The 12,886-nt window shown below is 40.8% G+C and overlaps 1 protein-coding gene across 2 annotated transcripts; it reads right to left on the reverse strand.

Annotated features, from left to right (window-relative positions):
- Nucleotides 1-352: 352 nt before the first annotated feature.
- On the reverse strand, nt 353-12,650 carry LOC115057845 (phospholipid phosphatase 3-like). 2 transcript variants are annotated; one of them, XM_029525066.1, is made up of 6 exons: nt 12,289-12,650; nt 6,349-6,506; nt 2,683-2,963; nt 2,536-2,593; nt 2,254-2,430; nt 353-1,833 (listed from the first exon to the last, which is right to left on the reverse strand). In XM_029525066.1, the coding sequence occupies exons 1-6, from the start codon at nt 12,425-12,427 to the stop codon at nt 1,705-1,707; spliced, it is 942 nt and encodes a 313-aa protein (XP_029380926.1). In that variant the 5' UTR covers nt 12,428-12,650; the 3' UTR covers nt 353-1,704. The 2 variants fall into 2 exon arrangements, with proteins under 2 accessions (XP_029380926.1, XP_029380927.1); XM_029525067.1 differs by lacking the exon at nt 6,349-6,506 and adding an exon at nt 7,297-7,451.
- Nucleotides 12,651-12,886: the final 236 nt, after the last annotated feature.

Here is a 12,886-nt window from a genome sequence, read left to right on the forward strand (position 1 = left end):
AACACAAAGTCATAGTGGGTCTCTCTTCAAAAAATACACTGTATATAAACAATACAACAATACAGCATGGTACAATGTACGGTAGCATGAGTTTTCTGATGCCGCATATATACGATTTTGGAGACATACTGTAGGGAAGAAAAGAACAGGTCTACTTTCTTTATATGCGTGAGATCAAAGTTTGTCTCAGTGACTTCAAACTGAATTAGCATTCCGCTTTCAGTCAGTGGTTTTAAGTATCATTATTATTTCTGATAAAAGTTAATTATCATGCATACATATTAGCATGATTGTTTCTTTAAATTCAATGTAATGATTTTCGTCTATTATTATAATACAGTCTCTTTGTCAGCCCTGTTGTGTTACGCTACAGGACTTTGAGATATTAAGCAGTTACAATGTGCCAAAAATAACAAATGGTTTCTTTTTTTTTTTTCACTGTCTACATTGTGCTTTGGCAAAGAAAAGCTTGTGTATCGAACTGCCGCTCTCGTCCCTCTCTCACTTTGAAGTGTCAGTATAACATACATTATATCACAGGAGTTTCAGTCATCACTTTGATTAGGAACAGTAAAATATGAGTATTGTACATGATGCTTTCCTCCACAGTGTTCCAGTCTCTAGTTGTATGTGTCTGTTGGAGCAGGTGCTTCTTCTCTAGCTAGAGAGAGGCACACTTCTAGGCTATAAACACTGAAATATATGGACGTGACATTAAAACTCACTGCCACACACAGAGAAAGGCCTCACCCAAACACACACACACACACACACACATACACAGAGACATGCACATAAAGATATGTATAGGACACACCCGATGCTCACACACTCACATTTTCTGACCGAACACTTGTGGGCACCCGTCTGGCACGTATAACAGACAGTCATTTCATTAAATGGCTCAGTGGGGGCTCGTCCTAGCCAGCAGAAAGAGGCCCACATCCAACACGTACGCCCTCACTGTACTTTCCACCTACTGTAACGCCTGTGCACCTTCGAAGGCACATTACAATGTGAACATATTAAAAGCTTACAAAGCTTTCCAAAAGCTTCACTTAAGGATCATTCAAGTGGTGACAAACAGTACTGAGTTGAGCTAAAATAGTGCTATAAATCACACATACATACAATGCTTCCGTTTGTCATAAAACCAAACTAAAGCAATATCCTTCCTGAAATCAAGGAATTTGTTTTTTGTTTTGTTTTTTTCCTTCTCATGATTTGTTTGCATTAGTCACACAGTGAGTGAGTGGCAGGAATATGAGTATAGCTCCCATGCTGGATACAGCGGAGGGAAGAAGGCACAAAAGCCACAGAGAGCTTTGTTTACAGCTGCCGTTTCTCCGTTTTTATTTCATTTCATTTCAGACTTAAGTCCATGAGAAGGCTTTCACAGCAGAGAATCTACAAGGCAGACCTCTTTCTCAACAGAAGAGGGACAAAAACCCCAGCTTTTCCTCTCTTTTCCACATTAAAATGTCTGGTGAGACTCAGGAAAGAGATGCAAATTTCCATTTTGAAAGCATAACATGCATGACAGTTTTTCCATCGTCTCCTCTTGTCCTTTGAGATGTTCAAAATTCCATATTTCTCTGTGTTATCCAGATTGCTGGAGTCTATTTCATCCAGTATTGGCCAGTGGCTATAGTAGTGAGCTGAATGGCACAGGTCAGGGTTATGTATGTCAGTCTGCAGCCTTCTCTATGCCATGATGAGATGGTTGCTCCGCTCTCTGATGTCTGTTGGAGGAACAAGGTCTTTCTTCACTGGAGTTGGCAATAAGGTAGAACGTCTGCCTTTTGACTTAAACAAGTCTGACACAAAGAATACCTATGGAAGGAATTAAAAAAAAATAAAAAATCTGTGAAAATCTCAAAAATCATACATCCCGTCTCCATTTTTCTTTGTCAGTTTTCTATTAGCAAAGTCCCTCTTCTGCCTTTTCTTTACTGATACACTATGGAGTTCTTCAAGGTCCCATATTAGCACTTATATATAAACCATTAGATTCCTGTCTTTACAGTCATCACAGCTGTGATGTTCTGACATGGATGAAAATTATTTTTTGTATCTGAGGTATTTCCCAACCTGCTGATGTAGAAACATTACATAAATGAAGGCCTAAGACATAATCTAAGCAGAAAATGACAAATAACATTTGAAATTGATCCCTTTATAAGGTCCATTAAATGTTTAAACCCAATCTGTTATAATATTATTCCAAAAATAAAACATAATGGAACTACTCACTATGCAGTAGGCCACCAGGGCTCCCTGTACAAATCCCGCCAGGACATCAGTTGGGTGGTGCTTGTGATCGGAGACCCGGGACAAGCCGGTGTAAAAAGACATCATGATGAGGGTGAACTGGGTCAGTGGGCGCAGCAGGCGGGCTCCATGCCAAGTGAAACGAGACTGCAGATAAAACTGGTGAAGAGAAAGACAGAACCGTTGGTTCATATGGTATGTATGGTCATATATGTATTAGGAGTATGTTTATGTATACATGCTGAAACTGATTCAATAACTCACCACCAGATAAAGCATTGTGTACATTGAAAATGATGCATGTCCAGAGAAGAAAGACTTCCTGAGGGACAGAGGACAACCAGAATTTTACTACACTTTGTAAAAACATTTACATTCAAATGAAAGATACTCTTTTAAATCTTACAATACCTAGCCTCTTGAACTTTACTCTCTGGCCCCTGACACTCGTAGTCAGTGATGTAGCCCAGGGAGCAGTTAATAGTGGAAAAATCTGGTTTGCACACATCAAGGAAGTGTGGACGCATTCGGCCCACTGACACTTTGGCGATGTCAGTGAAGGACTGACTGATGGCACAACCAAAGATGAATACTCCAACCTGCTTGTACAGAGCAGAAATGTAGGGGTTCCCCACAAAAGACTTGGATCCCTCATTCAAAAAGTAGATCCTGTAGCTTTCTCCAATGATGATCTGAGGGGACACAGGAGATGGCAATATAAGTGAGACTTGTGATTTTGACATGGTCCCACTTTTCCTATCTCCTGAGTGCTCAGTGAAAATGTGAGTGCGCCAGGGCCAAAATCTTTCATGAGAAATTGCATAGCACTTGGACAGAGAAATTTCTTTTGCTTGTGAAGTGCAGTGCTCATATTTCACATGCAATTTAATGACCCCCTGTCTGGGTTTATTGCTCATTATCTGAATAAAGTTTTTGTGATTTTAGACTTGTCATTTTCCTGTCAATGTTAGAACAGAGCTAATTGTGAATCTAATTCCTTGATGCAAAGCATTAGAGCACCAACAAACCTTCTTGAAAAAGGATAGCACTGAGCTCTTGTGGACTTAATGGAAATTTGGATAATAAAGTCTGTGAAGATGGACATTTGGAAGTAGAACAAACTGAGCTATGATCTTAAAAGTAAGGAAAATACACTTCAAAGAACTTTTTATAATGAAAATGTTACTATGGCAGCCTATATGGGATGCTATTATTTCGTCTGAATTCGTTTAAAAAAGGGTTAACATAGGTAAGAATTCACAGGTAAATGGATTTACCTGTGCAACTCAAACTGTCCGCCGCATATAGTTTTCTCTAAATGTGTAAATAAACTACCATCTAAAACTGATGATTGACGGGTAAGGCACTTAGCAGGAGGTGGATATCCATAACTCGCAACAGCTGTTCAAGCTCAAATAGTCCGTCCCAACCTCCTCTGTTGTCTTTCAGCCACTTGCAAAAGAAAGTAATGAAGGAGGAGTGACAAAAAGATAAAATGGTGGGATAAAAAGCAGTGACATGAAGGGGAAATAGAAAGCACCAAGAGTGTGCAAAAAAGGAGTGTAAACAAGGAGGAGAAAGGGGAAGGAAGAGGAAAATGAGAGGAGGAATGAAGCCTGACGCAGAAGGGGGAGGATGGATGGAGTGGGGGAGGCACCGCTGGTTCTAATCAGCAGAAATGCTGAGCTAGGCGACGTGTCTGATTTTGGTGGCCAGATTCCACCAGGCGCACGTCAGGGGCACGTTTGTTTTTCACTGCTCCGGCTGTCTCTCTGAAATGTCTCCGGTTTCACAAGAGATGTCTGGCAGTTTTCATGTTAGTATCTTGGTTTCATCAGACATTCTTGCACGGGGCGCAGGAATAAGTCTCATTCTTGGAAATACTCTTTGCAGAGGGATAGCCCTTAAGGAGATTTAACAAGCTGATAGAGTGTGTTGTTTCCACCATCCAGGCCTTTAGAGCCAGCTCAACACAGGCCAGCTGCTTTCATTGGAGGGACTGCTGGAAGGGGGCGAGAAAACAGTTCTGGTTCCCCTGTGGGAAAGACTGAAAGATGTGAATGAATAAATAAATTGGCATTGAAGGATATTTTGCTGTTATACTGAAACCTCAGAGACAATCATCAGGCTTAGATGCTGATGTGTGGCTTATGTCAAAAGTCTTGTATTTCAAAAATGCCACCATGGTGTTTTCCCCTCTTCGAAAAAAATCTGAATTAATTAGGAAGAATGCCTTGCATTTCTCAGCTTTATTCAAGGGGAAATGAAGCACCACATGACCCAATGTTGTTGTTTTCTGGTTCAGAAAACACAAAGCTTGGCACAACGCTCTGGGTGGGAGACGAATTATAAAGTCACGTTTTGCCAGTGTAAAATGAGATATATGGCAGAGTCTTCTTGTTTGGGGCCTTTGCCACAATTCCACCCCACCGATTACAGTATTTAACCAAACAACCATTGCGTCAACCATAATTACACGGAGCCAAGACTCCTTCTCACCATGAAAACCCCTGTGGCCTTGAGCCTGTGCAGCAGTCTGCTCCCTAGGAGCAGGAAGAGTGGAATGAAAAGCCATGCCATAAGGTGGAGCATCATCCCATAGAGGATCTGCCAGATGACGACACAAGATTTGGAAACAAGTAACCCCGAGCTGTATGATGCACATCACTCAGCAAAAAATATTGAGTGAGACGTTGCTAAAGGTAGTCCATTGGTTAATGGTTGCTAGGATATTGCTCCAAAGCCCCAGTGCGATATCTTGTTGGTTGCTCATTTAATTCCAACACTACTAAGTATCCATGCCACTACAAGGACACTTGGGAGATGAGTTGTTGCTAGAGTGGTGGCAATGGGTGCTATGGCTTTTGGAGTGATTTCTAGTGGTTTTATAGGTGGTTGGTGAGTTATTCAGTCCAATTTTCAGTTAAATAAAAAACAATATAGACACCCTGAAATGTTAACTTTGCTGTTACCTGACTTATTCATCTTCAATTAAAATAATTTGGAAAATTGCACATTACACCAGCTCTTGCGATGCTAAGGATAATTAGTAATGTGATATTTCACCATCTTAGACTACTGCAGTAGTAATGGTTTTCCTCTTTTCAACTTTTCCATTCCATTTATGTTCTGTGCATATAGAGATGGGCGACTTTGCCATTGATGGTAAAGGTTTTGTGATGCTCTTTAAAAAAATGTGAAGGAGACGCAGCACCCTTTCCTGAGCACAATAGAGCCTGTAGCTCTCAATTGGCCACATTGAGTGCTGAGAAGACTTTGAGGAAACCTGGGAAGCCAAATATCTTGTACTTAGATTTTTGCTATTTGAATGTATTGCTAAAGATCAAAGCATATCTGAAAATTGGTATATGAATAAAACTTATTTTTAAATTACAAAATGATGTGACAATGGTTTAGTGTAGCTTTTGTATACATTATCATTGTTTTCTCCTTAGGAGAGTTGAGCCAGAAACAATTCAACACCTCACTTTCTCAAGTGCCTTTATCAGTTGAGCCATCTTAAGCCCCCAAAGAGAAAGCCTTGAACAAATGCTGTTGTTGATGGATTGTTATCTAGCATGTGCTGAAAACAATCAGAAGGGCTGATAACACAGGTATGGGGGTGTTGTTTTAGTAATCATGAAGGATTATCTCTGTTTATACCTAGAGTGAGTGAGCTGTCAAATAAATTCCTGTTGGAGCATGCACAAGCGTATTTCTCTGACCATGAGCACAATGAGCATATACATTGGTTTATTTGGTTGGAGGGGGGAAAAAGTGTTGTTGTAATTGTGTAATTGTGTAATAAAAGTGTAACTGATTCAACAGTTTGAAAATAATTTCAATCATAACCATTATTATACATTTGTAAAATATCTTGCAAATAAATTAATCAATCACAGAAAAATAAACCTTATTTTAGAGACAATGAAAACTACTAGAATGGACTGTGCACTCAGGATGGGAAGGGATGTGGTTGACTTCTAGTTTAGGGTGTCAGTGCGTGATGCTAGTAGCAGTGAAGGCTGCAACACAAGAAGTGATGATGGCATTAGTGAAAAAAGTGAGGTGACTTACAGAGAGGATGGTGATAAGAATGCCAGCAGCGCTAAGCACACCGTCGCTAATGGTGTCTCCATTTTTGGCCGGATACTTGATGGACTCATCATCGCAGTAAAACCCTCTACGGTAAGGCTGGACAGCACTGGTCTCAATGACTAAAAAAGGCAGGCCAGCTATTGTGAAGAAGCAGTGAGCAGCACATAGAGTAAGAAAAGGAGGTGGGGAGGAGTGAGGGAGGGAGAGAGAGATGGAGGTGCTGGGTTAATGATACGCAAATTACAGAGGTCGCAGGTACAAGCAAGAGGTAACAAGGGAACATCTGGGACAGGCTCAATTCATTCTGTGGCTGTTATCTGTGACTAATGAGGAAATACTGACTCCAGCTTTGCCCAATTTTCAATATTAAAGGGGCTTTCTGAGCACGTCATTGGGCGTATGAAAGGCCTATACCTGGGCTTTTTGGCAGGTTTCAGTCTGTTAACTACTAATCATGTATGCTTTACTTTACTGCTGACCATTTTTAGAATCAGATCATACATTTCATACCAATCTTTGTCTCTTCAAGCTTAACTGGTTTCCATTACTTAAACTGCAGTAAGATGGTGAAGTGGCAGACAAGGAACCTCAAATAAAACTTTGCTCATCGAACCAACAGAGGGGTCCAAATGTCTGAGTTCTAATTCTCACTTGCTCAATCAATTAATATTCTGACAGTAACAAAACACATGGAAACCAATGGCTGTCTGTGGGGGAGAATAGCTCACAATGATATGTGTTGCCAATAAGGTATAGCATACATGATTTACAGCTAATGGGGTACAACATAGATGCACCACTGACTGTGAGTCAGAGGTTGCTCTTCCAAACATATTATTTGAAGTGTATCTGGAAAACCATTGGATGAATTGTGAGTGTCCCAGCATATGCTCTCTAGTTCGCTTGCTGTACCAAACCAGGACTTACTGAGGCCACGGGCACAGAGATGCCCACAGCTGTGAGCATGGTGGTGGAAACAGTGCTGTTCTTATAAGGATGTCTGATGTCGTTGTCATTGCAGAAGAATCCTCTCTGATAAGGTGGGAACGGCGATTTGTGCAAAAACACAGCAACAAGCAACACTGTATGGTTGGACAGATACATGAATGCAGTTGAGATGGTTCTTAAAAAACACAACAGTAAAGTGCTGCATCAATATACATTTTCATCAGCAAGACAAACTGGTCAGCAGACAGAGACACAGACAGACAGAACTATCATACACACATACAGATTAAAAACTCCCAGGAGGCATTAATTTAGTATTCTAAACTGAAAATGATGCTATTATAAGAAAATGAGCCAAAGTAAACAAAATCATTTGATATAAAAGCTAAGATCAAAGCTACATAATTGTTTTAGACTTAGATGACCATTTAGTGCTTAGAATAGCATCAAGTAAATTCAGACAGGCTGTCTCGGTGCTGAAAGGGTTTGATGTGCCATGTTCATAGGAGAGAGAACCATTGCTGCTAACTGAAAAAAAAGAAGAAAAACACAGGCACTATCAGAAGCTTCCTTTCCTTCCCACAGGCTTTCAAATGCACTTAAAAAGGGCCACTTTAAGATGCCTTGGGGGCTGCCTGCGTCTGATCAATTTAGTGTGTTTCCACACTTAAAGTGGCAAAAGGATCTTATTTATCTCCTGACAACAAACATAGCGTGTATGTAGACAGATGCAAGTCAAAAGGACAGCTTATTTTCTCCATTTACCAACGGCTTCGATGGAGGACTTTGAAATTTGAGTGTGGATGTGGTACTCAGGAGATGCCTGAAGTCTGCGACAGAATTTGGAAAACATACTAGCAAATTCACTTCAAAATGGCATTTAACAGATGCTGGAGCTTTCAAGTTGCACTTTGAATAATTCTGTGATCTGCTGATACAAAGAAAAATCAAACATAAGCACTCTTTCTCACACCCTATATTCCCCTGTCTCTCTATGTCAAAAAGCTAAAAAACATTGGGGTGTAGAGGTCAGAGCTGCTGAAGGCAGCATGGCTGTGCTGGCGGAAAGGGGGATGATTTCTCAAATCAAATGTCAACACAGGGTTCGGCAGTTGCTGCTGAGCCCTTCAACTCCTTGCATCCACACACATACACCCAGACTCCCAGAAAAACACACAGCTGACTGGCCTTTGAAGGTCCAGCTGGGTTGAGCTCAGGTTTCAGACAGAGCTCTGCTGCTTGATGGGAACTCCAGAGCACTGGCCTTCCCTCCACATTCAGCAGGATTTACATTATTAACTTTGCCTTTTTCATTCTCCCTCTTAAAACAAATACCTGGACTGAGCAATGATCAGCACTTAAGCAAGTGCGGTAGCAAAAGAAAGTGCAGGGTGATATGTTTTGTAACAACAAAAATATATTGTACTTCAGGTATTTAGTGTCTGAGCCTGAAGTTTACTTGGACTGGCCATGAATAGAAGAGCACAGGTCTTACCAGACCAGCTTTCACTGGACATGATGTCCAAAATGCTGATACAAAGCAGTGTAGAGGGAAAAACAAAAACAAAACACAGGGCAGAAAGTGCTGGATGTGAACCATGTAAATCTTGACCCTTTCAAATGCCTTCGAACACATCTGCCAACCAGACATGAGCCAAAAGGCAAGAGACAGAGAGAGGTGGCAAATGGATTAATTAAAATCAGTGTCTACAGTTTCTTTTTACAAAACAACCTCCAGAAGGTCAAGTGTCTCAAACATCTGATAGGAAAGACATGAAAAAAAAAAAAAAAAACAATAAGACACTCCGGTTGTCTTCCAGACATTCAGCAGGATTTGCTCAATCCTCTGACCCCTTCCATCCATCTTAACAGTGCAGCATCAGCATTACACACGGCATCTTGGGATTTTCCCCTCCTACCCTCTTCCTCCCTTCCCACTTCCAAAAGCCGGATGGGGGGTGGATGAGGAGGAGCAGGAGGAGGAGGGAGAAAGTGTCCTGCCAACAACAACACCAGTCACCAAGCATGAGTATGTCTTTTACATTAGCTCAACATCAACCCAGAGACAAGAGAAATAAACAAACTGTTTGGAGAGATTTTTTTTTCTGAGTTCTCAGTTTGTAATGTTAAATCGGGTGGCCTCTATTCAGTCTTTGCTCCAAAGCTGTTTACTTAATAATCAACAGGGGAGCTCAAATTGAAAATAATCAAAATAAATGAATAATGATGATGACATTTTCAGCATATTACTGAGCACTGTCTCATATCAAAATATGGCAAGGAAACATTAAGATTCATTGCTTAGAATTTCCCAGGCCTGTCCGTTTTGCCTTTCCCCCAGTTCAAACCTGGCAGTTCCATGTAGCTACAGTTTGTGGAAACTATAATCAATGTATAACCCTCATGCTGAATTAAAGCCCCACCATATTTTCAAGGCATTCACCAAAATACCAAGTGTGACTGTTAAAATAAACAGACACACATTTTCCACTTGCAGGGATCTCCCACTGTCTGGTGTTGAAATATATACATGTCTGAGGTAGTTGTGGTGTATACACGGATGCAGTTGTTTTTACTCACAGCAACCCCCACACAACCTGCCTGCCTATCTGTCTGCTCATCAGTCACTCTGGCTTGCTGTGGAACTGAGTTGGTAGTCCCAATGCGGGAGGAAAACCAGGTAATCTTGCTTAGTTAAAAACCAATCACATTTGTATTGAACTGCGGACAGCCAAAACATTTGCTTCTGTTCAATTTTAGCCTTCATTTACTATCTCATATGTTTAGTGGAGTCACTATTAGACACAAGGTGAGTTCCAATTCAGTCTTATACAATACACAAACGTAAACTGACATACAAACACAGACAAACCATGAAGACAATAGAATTGTGACAAAGGGCTCAAACATGCACAACAATGCCAGATATACATTATATAAACACATTTTTAAAAAATTAGGGCAGTATGAACAGTCATGCTTGAGCCAAGTATGTATGCACCTGAGAAGGACAAAGAATATTATGAAATCATCAGTTTATCTTCAACTCACTCCGTTTACTCTACCTTGCGATGTGATGTGATAAATAATGTATAAATTCCAAGCTCTATTCATACGACGAATTTACTACAACCATAGTTTAATCTAGTGACATTGTGTTAAATTAACACCTTTCAGTGTTGCTACAGAACCAGTTTCATTTATGTGAGATCCAGCTCTTTCACATGTAACACCATTCAAAAACAAAGTTGATAATGCCAATAATGTTTTCAAATTTAAATTTTTTCATTTTCAGCTTTCACCCACACATGGAAAACTAAGCCTTAAAAAGTTACTCCAACTTTCATAATATCCCCTTACTTCCTGGGCAACCACGATCTTGCCTCAAAAACTGTGAAAAAAAAAATGTCATGGGCACAAGTGTGTCTGATTAACAACCTTCTATTTAACACCAAACCAAGACAAAGGCACAAAGAAACATTGTTACATGACTAAGAGAAAAACATGGAAGCGACCTGCTGCGGCTTAATGAAAACTGTTCCTGATAACCTCACCAGAGGTTAAAGTCAAAAAGGAAATAATAGCCCCCACTCATTCCCTCAGTATTATTAGTCAGGATTTTTTTGCAATCAGCTCTGATTCAGGATGACGTTTTCCTCCAGTCTACTGACTACCGTTATCTCTACTGATGCTGGTTCATGTACAGGAGAGATGGGACTGTGATATCCCAGGATGAAGCAATGCTAGAACTGTAATCAGTGAGTGAAGGAGGGCTGATTACCAGTCCTGGCCCACTCCCTGTGGTTGGTCTCTTTAACCACAACTTTTGCCAGAAAAACACTTCTGGTTTGTTGACAAGCTTCTCTGTGGGAAGGTATGTACATTTAGAGCAAACCATGGGGATTTACCCTCCACAGCGACAAACCAGACTGAAACTAAATATACGATGTCAGAAAATGACTGTTTATACTAAAGAGCGGTTATGGAATTTTTTAACAATTGCTGCTCTGCTGCAGTTGCACTATTTTTTTTTTTTTTATTTCATAGTTGAATGTTTTTGCTTTTTGCTGTCATGAGCTTCCACTACAGATCAACATATCCTTGGATCAGCAAGGAAAACAAATGAGTGAAATGAGTGAAAAGTGAAAGGCTTAAGCCCCAGGGACAGCAGCAAACCTTTTGAAGGACGTTTGAGTTCAGACTTCAAACTGTGCTAAAAAATGTTTCACCTGCAATAACAACCTTAACCCAATGTCTGTGGCTGCTGAACATGCACGCACACACACACACACATCTGACCTTTTCACCACTTCCTTTAATTACACCACACACACAAATATATTATGCCAGATGTCGGGATCAGAAGAATTCCTTCTGGTGTGGAATTTGAGCCATTCTGGAAAATATAACGAGGAGTCAATGCAGAGGCATACAGTGCAGGTGTGGGTGGGGACCAAAGCCCCGCGTCCCTCCTGGGACAATTTATTCATTAGTTTCCCCTTTGACGGCGTGTGTGTATGTGAGAGAGAGAAAAAACACATCCACTAGCTCAGTTAAATTCATTTTCGGAAGATATGTAGCTCCACAGTGAAAACAGCTAAACCTGTTGGTTACGGTTACTAAGAGGTCATCACCTGTTGCCGTAGTAACGCAGCTTGCCCACGATGCTAAAACTTTAGCTTAAAAAAAAAAAACAACCTTAAATTCTTTTTAACTTGTTTTTTCTAAAACAATAGTCTCAATTAAGTTTAATTAGAGTAAGCAAGTCATATATTTAAAGAGTCGTATCACAGAAAAGGACGTAACGAGAAGACATACGTATGATGTAAAATATTGATGAAGAATGTTATATTGTAGTTTTATGGGCAGATAAGATGATACGTCTTCTTCGTGAACAAAGCTGAAAGAGGCCGGGTCTGAATGAAAAAGAGCAGTGAGGTGGTAAAATGTGCAGCGTGCGTAGAGACTGACCCAAAAACAGGCAGAAGAGGTCCACTCCGACCAGCAGCTTCCTCCGGCGGTGGTCCTTGCAGTTATTGTTGTTTAGTGAGCTCCCGCCGTTCTTCGTCTCGGCTGCCATGCTTTTCTCATATATCAAACAGCGTTGCATTTAAAAACGTTTTGCGTTTGGGAAGTTATGGAACTTGACAAAAAAAAAAAAAAAAAAAAAAGTGTCGCTACCAAGCTGCCTCGGAGCTGCTGCAACTTTCACTGTCCGCTACAGCCGGTCTCTGGTGGATCCCGAGGAGGGGCAGCCGTTTTAGTGTGGAGAAAACAGGCTCTCCTCAAAGTGCTCACAGCCTCTCTAACACTCGGCGCTGACTTTCTACTACTAAATATCCTTCGCTCCTTGCCATGAAGTGGTGGGTGTCCTGTGACTGCTTTACAAGAAAGCCCCTCCTCCAGAGCCCCCCTCCAATTAATACCATATGGAAGTTCCCGTGCAGGACCAGATTCCCACACTCACCTCAGTGATAGAGCACACACACTTACCACAACAGGGCAAAAACAAGGGCGATCCCGCCAACATTAAAGAAAGGGATTCTGATTTTATTTCAGTCTAGGTCTG

This window comes from Echeneis naucrates, chromosome 17 (assembly GCF_900963305.1).
Source record: "Echeneis naucrates chromosome 17, fEcheNa1.1, whole genome shotgun sequence".
Taxonomy (NCBI): domain Eukaryota; kingdom Metazoa; phylum Chordata; class Actinopteri; order Carangiformes; family Echeneidae; genus Echeneis; species Echeneis naucrates.

Excerpts from the sequence above, each read along its gene's own strand:
- LOC115057845 (XM_029525066.1), bottom strand. The coding sequence starts at position 12,427 with ATGCAACGCTGTTTGATATATGAGAAAAGCATGGCAGCCGAGACGAAG. Across the intron at positions 2,431-2,535 it reads ACACAATGCTTTATCTGGTG|TTTTATCTGCAGTCTCGTTT; the intron begins GTGAGTTATTGA and ends TCTCTTCACCAG. Across the intron at positions 1,834-2,253 it reads CCCTGGTGGCCTACTGCATA|GTATTCTTTGTGTCAGACTT; the intron begins GTGAGTAGTTCC and ends TTCCTTCCATAG.